The sequence below is a fragment of the Odocoileus virginianus genome, chromosome 13 (genome assembly GCF_023699985.2).
Source record: "Odocoileus virginianus isolate 20LAN1187 ecotype Illinois chromosome 13, Ovbor_1.2, whole genome shotgun sequence".
In the NCBI taxonomy this organism is placed as follows: domain Eukaryota; kingdom Metazoa; phylum Chordata; class Mammalia; order Artiodactyla; family Cervidae; genus Odocoileus; species Odocoileus virginianus.
Window position 1 is genome coordinate 23381183 of NC_069686.1, and position 18362 is coordinate 23399544.

The following is an 18362-nucleotide window of genomic DNA, read 5'->3' on the forward strand; positions in this document are numbered from 1 at the left end:
CTCAAGTTGTGAAATGGTAGATCAAGTATTTAGAATACTATCTGTCCCACTCCAAAGCTTATACTCCTAAGTTCATAATTCTCTAATTTTATGTTCAATAAATTATTAAATAAATGAGCCATATTAAAATAACTTATTCAGACATTGACATCTGTACATTTGCTAGCAGGATTTTAGAGTTTTCTAGAGATACTCATTCTGCTACTCAAAATTTCATATCTGTTTTCCCATCTGTAATTAACTAGTGGGTGTGTATAAATCCAGGCAATCCTAAAGAAGTTTTTAATGTAAATGAAAACTAGGAATTTGAATTTAAAAATAGTAAACCAAGTCTTTTTTTTTTTTTTAATTTCAAATACAAGTTAACTTGATCTTGTCAAGTTGAGGCAGTAATATCATTTTCATGTTAGCTCAGATGACTTCTGTTTCATGAAGCCTCCCTGATTATTCCAAGAGACATAAGACCCTGCTCCCTCTTCCCTCTCATGCTCTGCCATTTGTATTTCTCTGTATGATACCTGTCACGTCATGCCTTGTATTAGAGTTGCGCTGTCTGCTTAGTCGCTCAGTCATGTCTGAGTGTGACCCCATGGACTGTAGCCTGCCAGGCTTCTCTGTCCATGGGGATTCTCTAGGCAAGAATGTTGGAGGGGTTGCCATGCCCTCCTCCAGGGAATCTTCCCAACCCAGGGATCGAACCCAGGTCTCCTGTGTTGTAAGCAGATTCTTTACTTTCTGAGCCACCAAGGAAGCCCTGTGTTAGAGTTACTGTGCTCTTAGTCACTTTTCTCTGAAATCTCTTAAATGCAAAATTCATGCCTCACTTATGTTCAATTCTACTTCAGTATCTCTTATGCCATAGTTGCTCCCAGGTGGCACTAGTGGTTAAGAAAAAAAAGCCTGTCTATCAATGCAGGAGAGACTTAAGAGATACTGGTTTGATCCCTGGGTCAGGAAGATCCCCTGGAGGAGGGCATGGCAACCCACTTGAGTATTCTTGCTTGGAAAATCCCATGGACAGAGGAGCCTGACAGGCTACAATCTAAAGGGTCACAAAGAGTTGACAACAGTGAAGTGACTTAGCACACATGTTCACTACACAATTGTAGAAAATATTAGATCAATGAATTTTAAAAAGCATAGTGTATTGAGATTTGAGAAAACAATAATTGTACTCAAACATGAGGTATTAATTTTAAAACTAATTTTCAAGATAAAAGTGAACTTTATGTTCAATTATGTTTTAACATAACTGGTATAGTAAAAGGGACCAGGAGTATAAAAAGTTAACCTAAGATAGTTCTTGTTTGTTTTCTCAGGAACACTGCCACATACAAAAGCAAGATTACCCAAAGTTATATCTCTAAAATTTGGTGGGAAATATTTATTACATATGTTTGCCGTTCATAAACATATGTAAAATTCAGAATCAACATCAAAAAGACCAAAAATCAGTGTCTTCTGTTAATAGATAGCACAAGGAATTTGCTTGCCAGCCACAGATAAGTAAGAGGAGGCTTTGAACTTAAGTCTTTCTGGTTTCCAAGCCAATTCCTTAGATTGTTTTAATGTTTTGTTGTTATTGCTGTTTATTTGTTTGGCTTTTAAATTTTTCAACTAAATACCAAACCATGGAGAATGTAACTCATTATTCAGTGGTTGCATAAGATATTTTTTAAATGTTTGGTTCTATTCACATTTCAAAAAATTACCGTGGACAGTAGCAAACAAGTTCTTTAATTTGTGTTCTTTTATTTTAGCTGTTATTAGTATTATATGTAAAATAGGAAAATCAAATTGAGTAACAGGATTCTTTCAACTCTAATGTTCCTTAAATTCATGAAAATATTTTGAAAACTCATATTTTAGAACATTTGCTACTAACCCTGACAATAGCCAGGAAGTATTACAATTCTCAAAGCAACATGTTAAGAATCAGGGATAGCTGGTTGCTATTTGGTTTGCATAAAATGCAATGTAATGATACAAGGAAGTTGTAGTTAAAGTAATTCAGTGGCCACAAGTTATTGTTACTGATTTGAATGTTAAGGGATATGAAAAAGAGAACACTGCGTTTTGAAAGTTCTAAATAATACATACTCATAAATGGCTCACTTCTTACTTTATTGAAGAAATGGACTATGGACTTAGAGTTCATTGGCTAACTTGACATGAATATCTCCATCAATGGCCTTGGAACCACATTGCTTGAGTCTGATGGCAGTGTTTCTTTAATATGACTGTACCACATGCAGAGGTAAACTGCAATATTAATGTACTAGATTGAAATTTTGAAATCTCAATTCATACTGTTTTCTTTTTGCTCCTGCAGACTTTCATAGTGTTGAACAAAGGGAAAGCAATCTTCCGTTTCAATGCCACACCTGCTTTGTACATGCTGTCTCCTTTCAGTCCTCTCAGAAGAATATCTATTAAGATTTTAGTACATGCATATCCTTTTTAAAATGCTTACTTACAGTGGTTCTTTAAAATGTAATTTCTGGCTATTTTATTTAAACATAGATTTTTATTTCTTTTTTACCTGAAAAGACTCAGGTTTATCAATCTCAATATAATTTGGTGTAGATCTCTGAATAGATTGGGAGTATGGCAATTTTGGTCTTCCCAGGTTGCCCTAGTGGTAAAGAACTCACCTGCTAATACAAGAGACAAAGAGATGCAGGTTTGATCCCTGGGTCAGTAAGATCCCCTGGAGGAGGGCATGGCAATCCACTTCAATTCTTGCCTGGAGAACCCCATGGACAGAGGAGCCTGGTGAGCTACAGTCCATAAGTTTGCAAAGAGTTGGACATGACTGAAGTGACTTAGCTTGCATGCATGCATTCATCATATCATCGTCATCATGGCAATTTTAGTATTTTAGGATAAATTGCTTTTATCCATTACCCTTTTGTTTAGAGAGGTTTTTTAAAGTCTATAGGCTCATTTAGAATTATTTTCTAAGGAAAAACTGTCAGCATTTCAACAAATGTTATCAGATATTCAAAGTTACCATGTGTTCTTTGATCATATTCCTTGATTCTAAGCTACCGCATTCAGCATGCTTATCATGTGCACTATTCTGACGAACTGCATATTTATGACCATGAGTAATCCTCCAGACTGGACCAAGAATGTAGAGTAAGTGGGTATAAGTACATTTTAATATAGTCTTTGTATGGTTATTGTTATCCTTCCTTTTTCATACCAGGAAGTTATTGCATGTATAAAAATTGTGGTGATTATCTTCCCATGTTCTATAGTTACTTTACTTTCAATTAGTTTTTTCACCTCTACAGTATTAACTTGCTAACATTAGAAGAGAATAATACATGCTACAGTCTTTTCTAGAAAAAAAGATCTTACCAGATACCCTGCCTGTTCTTAGACATGTCATGTATCTCTTGTCCTTGGATGTATTTCTGATAGGAACAATACAGGAGTTTTCTAGTCTGATCTCATACCTGTGTTCTTAGTAAATTTAAAATACCTGTACTTTCTGGGAGTGTTTCTGACATATATATTTCAAGATTTTCTGGAAAGATCTTAATTGTAATTTATTCTCATAGTTGGAATGGGCGCCTTAATCATCAGCCATACTCTAATCAGTGTCTTCCTTTGGTTGATCTGAGAAAAATAACTATAAAGGCTCACATGGTACCATATTCTTTTCACAATGGATTAATATCACAATGGACTCTTTTACCTAGGTACACTTTTACTGGAATATATACTTTTGAGTCACTTGTGAAAATCCTTGCAAGAGGATTCTGTGTAGGAGAATTCACTTTTCTTCGTGACCCATGGAACTGGCTTGATTTCATAGTCATCGTCTTTGCGTAAGTATTTATTTTTTGAAACTCCAAACTCATGAAACTCTCAGACAGCACAGTATCCCAGTGAGAAAGAACTTTGGGATCAGACTTTTCCTGCATATAATAGTTTGATTTAAAAGATACTACATGGAAACTAGTCATCAAAAAATGGTAACAATTTTTCAGAAAGAGCATTTCACACTCAAACGTGTATATATGATATCGTTATAATAGAGGATCTTCCTCTGTGCTCAGCATGTGGATGGATAGCATATGTGGTGCCAGTTAGAGTCACACTTTTTTCCAGGTTCCTATTTAATATCTGGTAAAACCGATAAGAGAAACAGAGAAAACGCAGGCATTTATTATTAGCATGGTGCTCTTTCTATTAATGTATATTATTCAAGAACTAATAAAATATAGAAGCAAATCTTTTCATAAGGACTGTCACTGCATACTAAACCTAACATTAATGCATTGTGTATGTATTACATAGGCATCCACAGTTTATTTTCATGGGAAAAATATCACATTAAGATATAATTTTAGCTTATTTATATTGCTGCTCTTTTCCTAAATATATTTGTCAGAACATTTCTTTAGTTCTTAAATCTCAAACCTAAATACAATATTTTCCCTCTGTCATTTTGAATTGTAAAAGTAATACACGTTCATTGGAGGGATTTAGACAATATGCAAGGGTCTTGAGATTTCTAGTCTCCAATTCTGCACACCTGCCCCACCTCTTTGTCCTTCATCCACGACTACTGTAGGTCCACCCACCATCTGCGAAGATAACACTGTGTCAGAGAAGGCTGCATCTTCTCAGGGGTCTCCTTTTTTATTGAGTATAAATTACATGCCATAAACTTTATCTTTTTTAAAGTATAAAATCCAGTGTTTTATAGTATATTCATAAAGTTATGCAGCAATCACCACCCTCTAACTCCAGAATATTTTCATTATCCCAGAGAGCAGTCACTTTCCTTCCCCTTCTTTCCCCAAGTCCCTGGAAAACACTCATCTATCTTCTGTATCTGGATTTGCCTAATGGAGACATTTCACATGAATGGAATCTTAAAATATGTGGCCTTTTGTGGCTGGGTTCTTTTAATTAGCATAGAGTTGTCAAGATTTGCTGATGGTGTTTTATAGAACATTATACCATAATATTGAAGTCTAGTCATTGAAGCATTTCATCATTTATTTAGGCATTTAAGTATATGAAGCCATTTTAATATTTGCATTTTGCTCACATCAAATGACTGAAATCAAATTAAATTAGTAATGATAGAAGCAAAAGATTTGCAGAACTATAAATTTAAATAAGAAGTTCCAAGCATAGGAAACACCTTGACTAAAGGCACAGGTAAGTATTATAGACTCTATCTAAATTCTGAATAACTCTGATTTAATTCTACAGGTATTTAACAGAATTTGTAAACCTAGGCAATGTTTCAGCTCTTCGAACTTTCAGAGTGTTGAGAGCTTTGAAAACTATTTCTGTAATCCCAGGTAAGAAGTAACTGGTGTGAAGCATTAGGTCACTCATAACTCCAATTCTCTGGGAGTTGTTCTTTGCTTGTGTGTGTGTGTGTGTGTGTGTGCGTGTGTTGTCACCGTGTTTGTGTATAAACTCCCCATTACAGATATGTGACAGAGTTTGTGGACCTGGGCAATGTCTCAGCGTTGAGAACATTCAGAGTTCTCCGAGCTTTGAAAACAATTTCAGTCATTCCAGGTGAGAGTGGGGTTAAACACCAGGGCTGACTTTGATCTTTTGAAGGAAAAAACAATAAAAACTTAATCTTAAATAATTTTTAATTAAATTTAATCTCATGTTTTTCATAATTGTTATGAAAAGTCAGCCTTTGAGTTTAATCAATTGCATGAGTCTTAGAGGATGAAGATGGCCATTTGGTTCACATCTAAACTTGAAATTTTTCCTCCTGTTTAACAGTTTATTTTCCATTTTGCTTATCCAGGAATGAAAATTTCAATTTGTTTTACTGCTTTTCATAGAATGAAGAAAAGAGATACAAAAATATTAGCATGGGGAGGATTGCATGACACAATGCTTTTTTCTTTCCTCAACAAACCATTTCTTTACTGAAAACTTGTCACTGTATCCTGCATTTCAGCCTCTGTTTTGGTCATTATAAAGAGATGGTTTGTCTGACAGACATTTACTGAGCTGACACAAGTTATTTTTTCAAGTGAGTGTGGCTATGATTCGAGCAACCAAATTATTCATTTTGACTGGTTATTCTCTGGAAATACTTTAAAGTTTTTAGTCACTTGCTGTAATATACAGAAACAAAATATATAAAACAGCAGATCCCCCCTTTTGAGCTGGTAGACTTTTTGAACCAGGTTATTTAAGATCATTGATTTGATAAACTGCATGCATTTCTCAGAAAGCTTGTATTTTGTTTTTGTTTTTCATTTAGAAACTTTATTTCATTTTGAACACCTTTCCTTCTCTGTATTCAGGCCTGAAGACCATCGTGGGGGCCCTGATCCAGTCTGTGAAAAAGCTCTCAGATGTCATGATCCTGACTGTGTTCTGTCTGAGCGTGTTTGCCCTGATTGGGCTGCAGCTCTTTATGGGCAACCTAAAGCATAAATGTGTGCAAACTTCACTTGAAAACAATGAAACAATAGAAAACATATTGGATACCCTCGATGAAGAAGAATATGCAAGTAAGAATACCCCTGTAGTTGCTAATAGGTTGAAATAATGCTAAGAGCATTGTACTCTTTTGGCAATGAAATGTTGCTTTTATTTTAATTATTTCAGAATCACTCAAATATACAGAAAGTTGCAAAAGTGTGAATTTTTATCATGTATTTTCATAAATTTCCCTGAGTCTAGCAGTTCTAATATTGAGAACTTGGGATAGTTCCATAATTCTCAATTTCTGTAAGATAAAAAAGAATAAACTTGGCTGTAGAGAAATAAATTTAGCTATAAATTTATGATATTGACCATTAGATTTCATCATGAACTATGTATTTATATACTGTAGTTTTATTGTGTAGTTTATGCTTACATTTTTATAGTATGATTTATGTAATAATACAATTACCTTTTTATACTTATATTATTCTTATAACATTATTAATCATGGTACAATGTCAATTATCACATATTAAAATATTTGTCTCAATATATTTCTAAAGATTTGTATAAGCAGAGAAATCTACTCAGCTTTATCCTATTATATTAAGCTCTCTCCTCCTATTATAACCAATGATGTGTTTCACAGAGCTTTCTAATGGCTCCCTTCAATCTAGCTAATTGAAGTTTAATTCCTCAGAACTTGTTCTGTAGGTGTCATTTCAGATGATATGTATACACAGTCTCAGAAGTCTACTTAATTCACAAATGTATTTTTGAGTATCTTACAGAAAGCATAAATTGCATGTTTCCTAACAGTTATCTCCTACCACATTTTCTTTCACCAAAGCTGATTAGTTTGAGTGAGAATGAGGTCTGGCAAGACTGTACTTTCTGTCTTAACACCTGCAGTGTGTCTGTATGATGTTACCCAATGAACCCATGAAAGTTAATAGATAATTGAATCCAGAGGTAAAATGGACATGTAAGTTCCTTAGATAGAAGGGGATCAGGGAGTAAAGCTCAGGTGTTAATTCTCCTTAAATAATAAAGAGTCATATATGTCTTTTTTTTAAACTCAGTGTGTTTTTCCTACTCACTGAGAAATATAAAGGCAAATAAAATCTAGCTAATATAGGAAAAAACTGTAAATAAAACTGAAAAAAAGGAACCTAAAACAAGAAAACTGAAGATTTTAAAAGTAAAATTTTAATGTATTTTTTTTTACTAACAGTATTTGATAAGGAATTTAGCAAATTTTCCTTCCCTTTTTTAATTTATTTTTTTAGCTTCTGATTTTATTAACAGGATCCTAAATTTTATTTATTTCCCAAAGACTTTATTTCTAATTTATATGCCATAAAAATTTATATATCTTACAGGTAATTGCTGACATTTATATTCTGTTTTATGAATTGGTTTACAGCACTTACTTAAACTTGACTTTTTGTACTAGGATCACTATGTCCTTTTTTCAGAATCTTGGTCTCATTCCTGAGTTCATGATTTGAATGATTTTTAAAAACATTTTAGAATTACTATAAGCAATTTTTTTTTGAAAGGAGTAGTAAAAGCTCTTAGATTTTGCAGTGTTTCCTCATGTTGCATTTACATGTGAGTGCATGACAACTTAGCTAAGAGTGAAACTTTATACCACCATCTCCCTCACATCTGTACATTAGTCTTGATTTTCCTCTGAAATATACTTTCACAGCAGAGATTACTGTGTTAAATCTGAGTTTGATTTCCCACCTGTTTTTTGTGTCGTAGAAGCCTGATCTCACTGCAATATTTATTCAAGCATTCATTTATCGTGTCTGTTTATTGAATGCTTCCTTGAGCTAAGCATTGTGCAAGTTTCTGGAGCTGCAGCGATGAGTATGATAGCCTTAGACCCAGCATCCACAGAGCTTATCCTCTTGGGGGAATAAAAGAATTAAAGGAGGGGAACAGACAAATAGCAATATTAAAAGTTATAATAAGTACTATGCAAAGAAAGTAAATCTCAAAAAAAAAAAAAAGAAAGTAAATCTCAAGGGCAGAGATACCAACTAAATGAAAAGCCTTCTCTGAGGAGGTGGCATTTAAGCAGAGATCTGAAGGATAAGAAGAAGTCATCACACAGTTTAAGTGTATATGGAGGCTGTTCCTTAAGTTAGAAGGAAGAGCTTGTGGGAGAGCCCTAAGACTGGAAAGAGTGTGTATTTAAAGAATGGGAAAAAAAGAATGCGAAAACAACAGTGTGGATAGACTTTAGCAAAAGAGAGGCAGAATGGCAACAGAGAAAGTAAAGGAAAAAGGCAGGGGTCATTTCATGCAATATATTTTAGCCCAAGGAAAGGAGTTGTGATTTTATTTTAAATGGAGTGGTTTTAATCACTTTTGCCATATGGAGAACTCACTGGGAAAGAATGGATGGTAGACTGAAATAGTGAAGACCAGTTAGGATGTTGTTTCTGTTATCCAAACAGGAAAAGATTGTGACTTCATCTTGAGTGAAATCAGAAAATGAAAAAGGTGTGTTCAAGATGACACCTATAAAACTCATGGATGAATTAAAGAGGAGTGGAGGGCTTGGGGATCTCATCTAGGTTTCTGGCCATAGTAACTGGATAGGTGGCAATGGGAAATGAGGGAAGAGTGGGCAGGCTTATTGGAGAAAGCAGTATTACCCAGTTAAAATTGAGAAGCCACTGGAACATCCAAATGGAGATAGAAAGTAGACAATTGGAGATTTAAGCATAGAGACCAGAGGAACTGCCTAGTTTGGAGATATATACTTCAAAGTATTCATCAAAAGGAAAAGATATGTACACAACTACCCACTTCCTTCTGAAAACCCTGATGTTTATAAGTAGGTAGAAAATGGGCAATCTGTTTTTTAAAACAAATTCGGTGGTTAGAAACTGCTCATCTCCACAACCCTAATGTCTGGAAGGCAGGTAGAGAGGAGTACCCCAAAGAAGATATAGAGTGGCCAGTAAAGCAAGAAGCAAAGATATAAGTAGGGATGCCAAGAGAAGAAAGTATATTGAGAAAAAGGGAATGCTTGTGTTGAATGATGCTGAAAGATCAAGGATTAAGGTTAAGGTCAAGGATGATGAGGATGGAGCAATGTACATTAGCTTAAACAACATGGAAATCATTAGTCACTTTCATGCAGAAATTTTAGTGGAGTGGGAGGAGTTCAGGGTTGGACTAAGGTGGTGACAGGGGTGAATAAGATAGCAGAACAAAGAAGACAGTATGTGTGGACAGTTCTTCAAAGACATTTGTCTATAAGGGAATCAGAAAAACAGTGACAGTGGCTGGCATTTTTGTAAAGGTGGATTTTGATAGAGATATTTTTCTAGCACTAAAAAAGGAATGAGTAGTAAAATATGGATTAATAATTCAGGAGAGTAGGGAGAGGCAAGTCCTTGAGAAAGTGGAAGAGCGAAGGGGAGACATCTCCACCACTGAAGCAGGAGGAAAGATGGAGGAGCAGGCTCCCGTGTTCATCAGAAGAGGATTAAGTCAAGCCCAGGGGGTTTTATTTCCACAGAAAAGTGTGAGATGTATCACTGGCTGGGAGTAACAGAAGAGGAATCCTTCTCTTCATATTACATTCTCCCATTACATGTTAACCTTAAATTCTCTTGAGGCTAATTACCTTAATACTTTACTTGTTTAGGATTTATTTTCAAGTGTTCCACCAGACCAGCGTGAGCTTTCCCATTGCTTTCCCTTTCATCATTCATGTGCTGAATTGAATAGTCAGCCTTGCAGCATGCCTATACAGGCAGCTACAGAGCCCACTTTTATAAAGCAACTCCTCTGTGACTGGCCAATGTGAATCAATATTACTTTAAGGATGACTCTAAAGTAATCTTTCCATAATAAAAAAAATCTCAGATATTTATGGATTAAAAAGTTGCATGATAAGTTTTCTATCCTCATTCTGCCATGTCCACCCTCCCTGAGGCACAGGATTTTTTTTTTTTTTTTAAAGCACAGTGTGAGAATTTTCTCCCCAAACTAAGAGGCTTTATTGCTTTGTGTCTTCTAAGATTTGTGTCTTCTGCATAAGGTGATGTGTAAGTCGGTCAGTCTTACCTGAAGTTTTTTAATAAGAGCTGCTGCTTTTGAGTATTTATATAGAAAGTGTGGGGTACTGTGTTAAGTGTTTTACCTGCAATAACATATTAGTACTATTCAACAGCTCTTTGAAGTAGGTGTTCCTATCCACATTTTACAAATGCAGTAGCTAAATCATGAAGTGGTAAAACAATTCACTTACATAGGAAAGGGTAGAAGCAATATTCAAATTTAAGTACATCTGACTTCAGAGTCTTTGTTCTACTTTTACTCCAGAGGCTGCTAAAAATTACATATATATGTATTTTTTTTTTTTTTTGACTTGAGCCAATAGGAAGTTGAGCCCCTATTAAAATTGTTTTTGTCCTTTATACCTTTACTATGTACTTTTGGATCAGCCCTCTGTATTAAGAATAAGTTGTTATAGTGAATAAAGAAGAGTTATGAGTTCCTTTACACCTGAAAATGGGCACGAAGGGTACCGTGAGAGGGGAAAATGTGCATTTATTTTAGTCCCAGGTCCTCAACATTCCAGAACTTAGTCAGTCGTAAGTCGATATTGATTAGTGCGTAAACAATGAGAGAATTTCAGAAAATATGTTTCCTTCGCTTATGGTCTTGCCTTGCCGATTCTTCCTCTTCTGGAATCCTTGGGGTCTTTTCCTTTTGTGGTCCCTATCTGCCCCCGCTCCACTTTCTCTCTGGGTTCATTCATCAGATCCCCTTGGCCTGACTGTGGTTGATACTTTCACTGACCTTAAGACATATTCATCCACTTACTTGCTTAACACATGTAATTAAATACCTAGTAATCATTTCAAACAAAGTACAGCTAAGACAGAGAGCCTGGTTTTCCTTCAGGCCATTTCTTTGCCTCAGGCTTCCTTATCCCGTAACTGGCACCACTCTGACCAGTTGATACATCCCCGTGTCCCCTCTCTTCCACACCCCCCACACAGGCCATCAGCACATCCTGTCACCTTTGTTCTCTCCCCTTCCCTCCGTATCCATGGCACTCTCTGGAGCCCTGTCACCTCTCACTGTAGTCTCTTAGCTTGTATCCCTGCCTCCACACTTGCCCTCCTATTGTCCAGAGTCCACAGAGCAGCCCCAGCAACATTATCTTGTATCTCTACTTCCTACTTCTATTACTTCCTATCATACTTAAAATCCAAACTCCTTTCCATGTCATGCAAAGCCTTGCCACGTGGCCCCTGCCTATCTCTGCCCCCACAATACCCCCCGCTCACTACACTGTAACTGGGCTGACCATTTTGCTGTTTTGTCCCATATACCAACTTTATTTCTACCTTAGGGTTTTATTCTGCTCTTTACCCTGTCAAGATGTCTCTTCATCAGGATCTTTGGGTAGCTGGCTTCTCTGTAGCATTTAAATCCCAGTTTAAATGTCATCCCTTTAGAAAAGACTTCCCTGGCCACATTTTTGTCACACTTTCTTAATTTATTTTTTAATGGCATCTTCCCCTATGTGAAAATCCTTTGTGTATTTATTTATGTACTTGTTAAGTGTTCTTCTCCATCCCTAGCCTCCACCCTTACCTGAGCATAAAGCTTCATAAAACTGATGATCTTATTTATCTTGTTTGTCGTTGTATTCACTGCCTGGCCCATAATAGGTTATCAAGACATATTTAAGTGAGAATTTGTAAGAATACAATAAATAAATGAATGCCTATTGCCGGACCTGAATATATTTATAAATAGATCTGTTTTAGTTAACTCACCTGCTCAGCCACCCTGAAAGCTTACACTCCATAATGTGATATTGTCCAATTTCTTCCTAAACAGAATATTTTTATTACTTGGAGGGATCCAAAGATGCTCTCCTTTGTGGTTTCAGCACGGATTCAGGGTATGTAATATTTGTTTCAATTTTAGTCTAAAGACTGAAAAAAAGAAAAAGCAATCTCAATCAGTATGCTAAGAAGGACCTTTGATACTATGTTATTTTCTTATATTTCATGACATTATTTGACTCATTCTGTCCCATGGTGAGTCCAGACTTTAAAAAGATCATGGTTAATGCATACTTTTAAAAGCAAAACATAGGTATGCTTGAATTAAAACAAGATGCAACTCATATATATCTTAAGGAAGTAGAAAAAAGTTACTTACAAAAAACTGAACCAAAAGTTGTTTGGATAGTTTCTAGCCTTTCTTCTTTCCAGAAAGAAGAGTGATAAAATCAACTTTTCCTTCCATCCCCAAATTCTACTCATTGTTCCATCGAGTACAGTTCATAGGTGACAGAATGCAGTGACAGTTTGGCCACTCTAAACAAAAGGGTACCATGGACTTGGGTAAAGGGTCCCATGGGTAAAAAGGGTCCCATGTCCCATGGCCATGATACTATTTTAAGGTATCATATTTATGTAAGTACCTGCTGTTTCTCCCATACACCTTTATTTCTGCTGTAGGGCCTTTGTTCTTGCACTGCCTGGAGATCTCTTGACCAGGCTTTGTGTATACAGGGAACATAAAAATAAACAATATAAAGTTGCTGCTCCCAAAGACACATCAGAACACCTTTTATCTGTCATAGTGGATACCAATCTACCAACTTTAAAAAGACAAAAAGTCTAATTATAAATCTCCATGAACTTATACAATTGCTATCTGTTGACTGTTGTTGATTCTAGTTCACCTCAAGAATAATTTGGGGAAACTGTTTTATTAGAGACCTGTATATTAATATCAATCTTTGTGAATATAAGAATTGTTATATGATATCTAGTGAAAGTTTTCAAGTTTTGATGATTGTTTGATGATGATACTAATAGCAGCCACCATTTATCAAATGTTTTTTAATGTACAGGAAGTAGGTTAGGTAATTTGCATACATTATCTTTTTTAAACTTAAAAACAATCTTAATCTATGGAAGTATGTATTATTGTCTTATCTCATGGAAAGAAGAAACTGGGCCTTGCAGAATTTAAGTAATTTGACAAAGTCAGCAACTAGTAAAAAGTAGGGATGGGGTTGAAACCCAGTTCTTCCTGACTGCAAAAAGTGTGTTCTTAATCCTTATTCAGTATTGTCCCCTAGAAAGGAATCTTGAGTTTTTGACTTCTCTGTAGTACCCTTTAGCTTGCATCCTGAAGGTCCTCTGACGTATGATATTCTTTTTCACATGTAGTCAGTGTCCAGAAGGGTACACCTGTAGGAAGATTGGCAGAAATCCTGACTATGGCTACACAAGCTTCGACACTTTCAGCTGGGCCTTCTTAGCCTTGTTTCGGCTAATGACCCAGGATTACTGGGAAAACCTTTACCAACAGGTGAGTGCCAAGAGAATCATTCATTGTATTCATTGCATGAAACAACTGATGTATGTCCTAACCCGCTTTATGTATGAGATATTTTATTCAGTTTAGAATGGAGAAAACTCTATTGTATTAGTCCTGTGTGTTCTATTTCTAGTACTATTAGAATGGATCATTCTTAAATCATAAATTATTTTCTTATCTTTTCTGGGCTTTTTGATATCCAGATCTCTTTCCCTCTTTGTGAATGTAGCATCCCATGGGGTCCTAGGTAAATAGCAAGACATATCCTATAACATTCTCTCATAGGGCTGCTGTACACGCTATGCTCCCGCCCATGCCTCCCTGCTCACAGTGCTCTAAGTACCAGGCTCTCCTGTGCTCACCAAGCTTTGTTTTTGAACTACCTTGGACACTTGTTCTGGACTCGGTAGTATCTCCCCCAAATTCATATGTTGAAGTCCTAACTCCCAGTACCTTAGAATGACTATGTTTAGTGTTATGGCCCTTAAAGAGATAACTAAGTTAAAATGAAGGCCTTTCCAGGTAGCTCAGTGGTAAAGAATCCACCTGCCAATGTAGGAGATGCAGGTTCAATCCCTGGGTCGGGAAAAACCCCTGGAGAAGGAAATGGTAACCCACTCCAGTATGCTTGTTGGGAGAATCCCATGGATGGAGGAGCCTGGCAGGCTGCAGTCCATGGGGATGCAGAGTCAGAAACGACCAAGCGACTGAGCACAGGTTAAAATGAGGCCACTTGGGCAGGTTCTAAACTGATCTAATGTTCTCATAAGAAGGAAAAGTTAGGACATGCGTGAGACACCACACATACACACACACACACAGAAAATGCCGAGTGAGGACTCAGAAGGCATTCGTCCACAAGCCAAGGGGAGAGGCCTCAGGAAAATCCAAACCTGGCAACACTTTGATCTTGACTTTTCATCATCTAGGACTATGAGAAAGTACACTTCTGTTGTGTAAGCTACCCAATTTATAGGATTTTGCTATGGCAACCTGGGCAAACTGGAATAAGAATAGAAGACTCAACTCATAGCTCTAAGTTTTCCTCTCCTAACTCAACTGCAGGTTACAGCATCCATCTCTTATAGTGGGATTCTTCATTCATGTGGCCATCTCCTCCAACTTACATGTGATCTTCTTGGAATTGTGGGCTCTGTCTTTTCACCTATATGTTATCAGCATCCAACCTCAAGAGAAAGGAGAACAAAAATGATTATTTTGTGTTACAAAAAATAATGAGTCACTTTTCTCAGATTGCCACAGATTCTTCTTTTGGCCTGTTTTATGTCTGTTTCATTTCTGAGACTATTATGAATGAATTATAGAAATTATATAGAAATCTTACTTCACAGGAAAAAATATGAAATATACAAATGACTGTTTAAGGATACAAAAAGATACTCACCTTTACTGCAAATTAAAACTAGAGTGACACATAACTTTTCATCTCTTGGAATGACAAAGATCAAAAACCTGATCAAAAGGAAGATGCTGTCTGATTAAGCTATGGGGAGGCAGATTTTCTCACACATTTCTGTGAACCACTGGAGAGGGTAGCATGGGAGTTTCTATGAAAATTAATATGAATATGCCTGTTGACTTAAGAATTCCACTACTAAGAATTTGTCCAAAATAAGAATTCAGTAACAACTGATACTGATAGCAAAGGGAATTGAGTTATTAGAGATAGGATAAAGAAACTTATTTTTCAGTTAATATCTGTTTGTACAATTTAATTTTTTACCCTGTATTACATTAAAAAATTTTTAATGTTAATTAAAAATATGTAAAAGTTGAATACATAAGTTCATTTAATAAGGCTATCTACCTTGTGATAACATAAACATTAACACTTAATATATCAGAATGTGATACTATAGAAATTGTGTAGTCCTATAATTTGAAAATGAGTAAAAACTGCTAGTTTTTGAGTAATTTTCAGACTATGGGAGAAAAAATTCAGAGTTATTATTAAGCTTATAATAGTCTAGAATCATATTTAATTTTGGTACAGGCTTAGTACATTGCTATATCTTTTGTCCTGGAAAAGTGTGTGTTTTAATACTGATTGTTTTCCATGAAGATACAATTTTATTCCTTTATTTTTCTATAACATGAGACTATACAGAACTGCTCGATTTACCATGCCTTAATAAGCCATCCAAGTTGAAATGATTTACCAAAAAAAAAACCCTCTGTGTTATTAAAATAATGATTTCCTTTTTTGCCTAGACCCTGCGTGCTGCTGGGAAAACCTACATGATCTTCTTTGTTGTGGTGATTTTCCTGGGATCCTTTTATCTAATAAACTTGATCTTGGCTGTCGTTGCCATGGCCTATGAAGAACAGAACCAGGCAAACATTGAAGAAGCAAGGCAGAAAGAGTTCGAATTTCAACAGATGCTAGATCGACTTAAAAAAGAGCAAGAGGAAGCTGAGGTATTTTTATTTGGTTTAAACTTTTTCCTAGAAGTGAAAAGGCAAAGGGGAATAACAGAACCCCTGTGGTCTCTGTCCAGCATTTCCCAGGGAGATTTTCCTTCCTGGATTCTTTCGTATAAACTGAATTTTCATTCTGGTGTGGTCAAAGGAAGCAGTTCTGGATTGAGTTAGAATTGATATCTGTTCCCTTCTACCTTCCCCCTAATCAGCTCCCTCCAGCATGGAGAATGTTCTAAGCTCTTTTTCCTAAGCCTGTTCCCCATGATTCCTCCGTGTATGGTATTAAGCAAAGTCCCCAAACATTTATGATGTTATTTCCCCACAGTAACAATTGTACACATGTCCTTAGGGAGAATTATTTTGATATTAGAGTTAACAAATACACTGTGGAGTAGGAAGCAAATGGGCATCAGTTTTGGTTAAAGTTGCAAAAATTTTAAGGTAATGTGAGATGTTGAAAAAATCATACTTATGATTGTGGCCACCTTAAGTCACAAATTTGTGTGGATTTCTCCTTACTCCTCCCTCCAAAGGGGCACGTCAGTGGAAAAGTTTGAGGAGGTTTGTACTAAGAGAACCAAAATTTCAAATATTTTCCATGAGTTTGATGGTTTGTCCTAGTAAAATCTTTTCAAGAAATCTAACCTATTGGAAGGAAGTTAGTAGTCTGTAATGCAGAGAAGCTTTTAGGCAGAATATTTTAATATTCTGTAATATTTTAATATTAAAAATCAGAAAGAATTTAAATTTCAAAAAATTAGAAAATGGCTAAGAGGATTATAATATTTTTGTGTCTTGAAATATTATTCAGCCATAAAATGATGTGTTTTTAAGAATATTATGACAGGAAAAGGTGTTAATATAATAATATATTAAGTCATAGAATATAAAATTGAATATAAGATATACATTAAAAATACATGAAGACTGAAAAACATGTTACTGCCAGTTATTCCTGGGAGGTAGGATTGTGAGTATTTCTTGCTTTTTATTCACAATATCTTTAATTCCAAATTTTGTAAGGGTTGGAAGGTTTTATAAGGGTTTTTAATAATAAAAACTTAATTTTTGTAAAAGGGTCAGCACTAGGCTCTTGAAGGAATATCCTGGGTAGTCCCTAAAAGTGTCTTTTATTTTCTTGATATATTATTCTGTAATAATTTATTTTATTTTAAAGTAATTCTTTCTTCATTTAACTATAGAAATGTGTGAATCTATTGATAATATTGAATTATATTGTATGCCTGAACAACTTATACAAATGAATTATCTTGTCACATGGTTGATATGAGTTTTATGTCCCAGAATTATCTAAAGTTAAAACTTTTACATATACTATTTAAAATTGCTTTATTATAAGTATAGTAATAGTATATAATAGTTTAATTATGAAGCACAATATGGCTTTATTAACAATGCAGGAGAAGTGATAAGCATATATTTTATAAGCTCTCTAATCATGATGCAAAGGAAACATTACTTCCCATATGAGGGACATGATTATATGCACAGTATAATTAAATTTGTGGTAAAGAGGTGCATTTTGCAGTTCTTGGAATTGACTCACCGTGTGTGTGTTCTCTTGGTTCAACAGGCAATAGCATTAGCAGCAGCTGAATATACTAGCATTGGGAGAAGCAGAATAATGGGTCTCTCCGAGAGTTCTTCTGAGACATCCAAACTGAGCTCTAAAAGTGCTAAAGAAAGAAGAAACAGGAGAAAGAAAAAGAACCAAAAGAAACTCTCCAGTGGGGAAGAAAAGGGAGATGATGAGAAACTGTCCAAATCAGAATCTGAGGAGAGCATCAGGAGAAAAAGTTTCCACCTTGGTGTTGAAGGTCATAGGCGAGCGCGAGAAAAAAGATTGTCTACCCCTAACCAGGTACCACTGACACCATCACGTGTGTATTGCCAGAGGTGGGATCATAGACATCTATATGAGGGAAGGGCACTCAGGAGAAGAGGGAGTGACTTCATTAGTATGTTTTTAGGTAAAAACCTATTGATGACTGGGCATTTATGGAAAGAACATAGAGATATATAGTATTCCATTTAAGTTTGACCATTTTGAAGGAGCTTATGGTTTTAGAATTATCATA

The 18362-nt window shown here is 35.6% G+C and overlaps 1 protein-coding gene and 1 long non-coding RNA gene across 7 annotated transcripts in view; one reads left to right on the plus strand and one right to left on the minus strand.

Annotated features, from left to right (window-relative positions):
• SCN9A (sodium voltage-gated channel alpha subunit 9) overlaps positions 1–18362 on the plus strand; it is a 165254-nt gene that overhangs the window by 78003 nt on the left and 68889 nt on the right. For 2 of the 3 annotated variants that reach the window (XM_070476110.1, XM_020874125.2), the window contains exons 1-8: positions 3020–3141; positions 3711–3839; positions 5239–5330; positions 6309–6518; positions 12322–12385; positions 13671–13812; positions 16054–16260; positions 17858–18145. In XM_070476110.1, coding sequence (XP_070332211.1) covers positions 3062–3141; positions 3711–3839; positions 5239–5330; positions 6309–6518; positions 12322–12385; positions 13671–13812; positions 16054–16260; positions 17858–18145 — 1212 coding nt within the window. In that variant the 5' untranslated portion in view covers positions 3020–3061. Of the gene's footprint in view, positions 1–2332; positions 2452–3019; positions 3142–3710; positions 3840–5238; positions 5331–6308; positions 6519–12321; positions 12386–13670; positions 13813–16053; positions 16261–17857; positions 18146–18362 lie in introns of those variants that run through there. The other variant, XM_020874124.2, reaches the window with a different exon arrangement.
• Positions 1–18362, minus strand: part of LOC139038049 (uncharacterized) — a 133863-nt gene that overhangs the window by 6210 nt on the left and 109291 nt on the right. For 2 of the 4 annotated variants that reach the window (XR_011490967.1, XR_011490965.1), the window contains exons 3-5: positions 17831–17960; positions 14949–15008; positions 12258–12419 (exon numbers count right to left, since the gene is read on the minus strand). This is a non-coding gene — a long non-coding RNA (uncharacterized lncRNA). Of the gene's footprint in view, positions 1–2444; positions 2781–12257; positions 12420–13187; positions 13692–14948; positions 15009–17830; positions 17961–18362 lie in introns of those variants that run through there. The other 2 variants (XR_011490966.1, XR_011490968.1) reach the window with 2 other exon arrangements.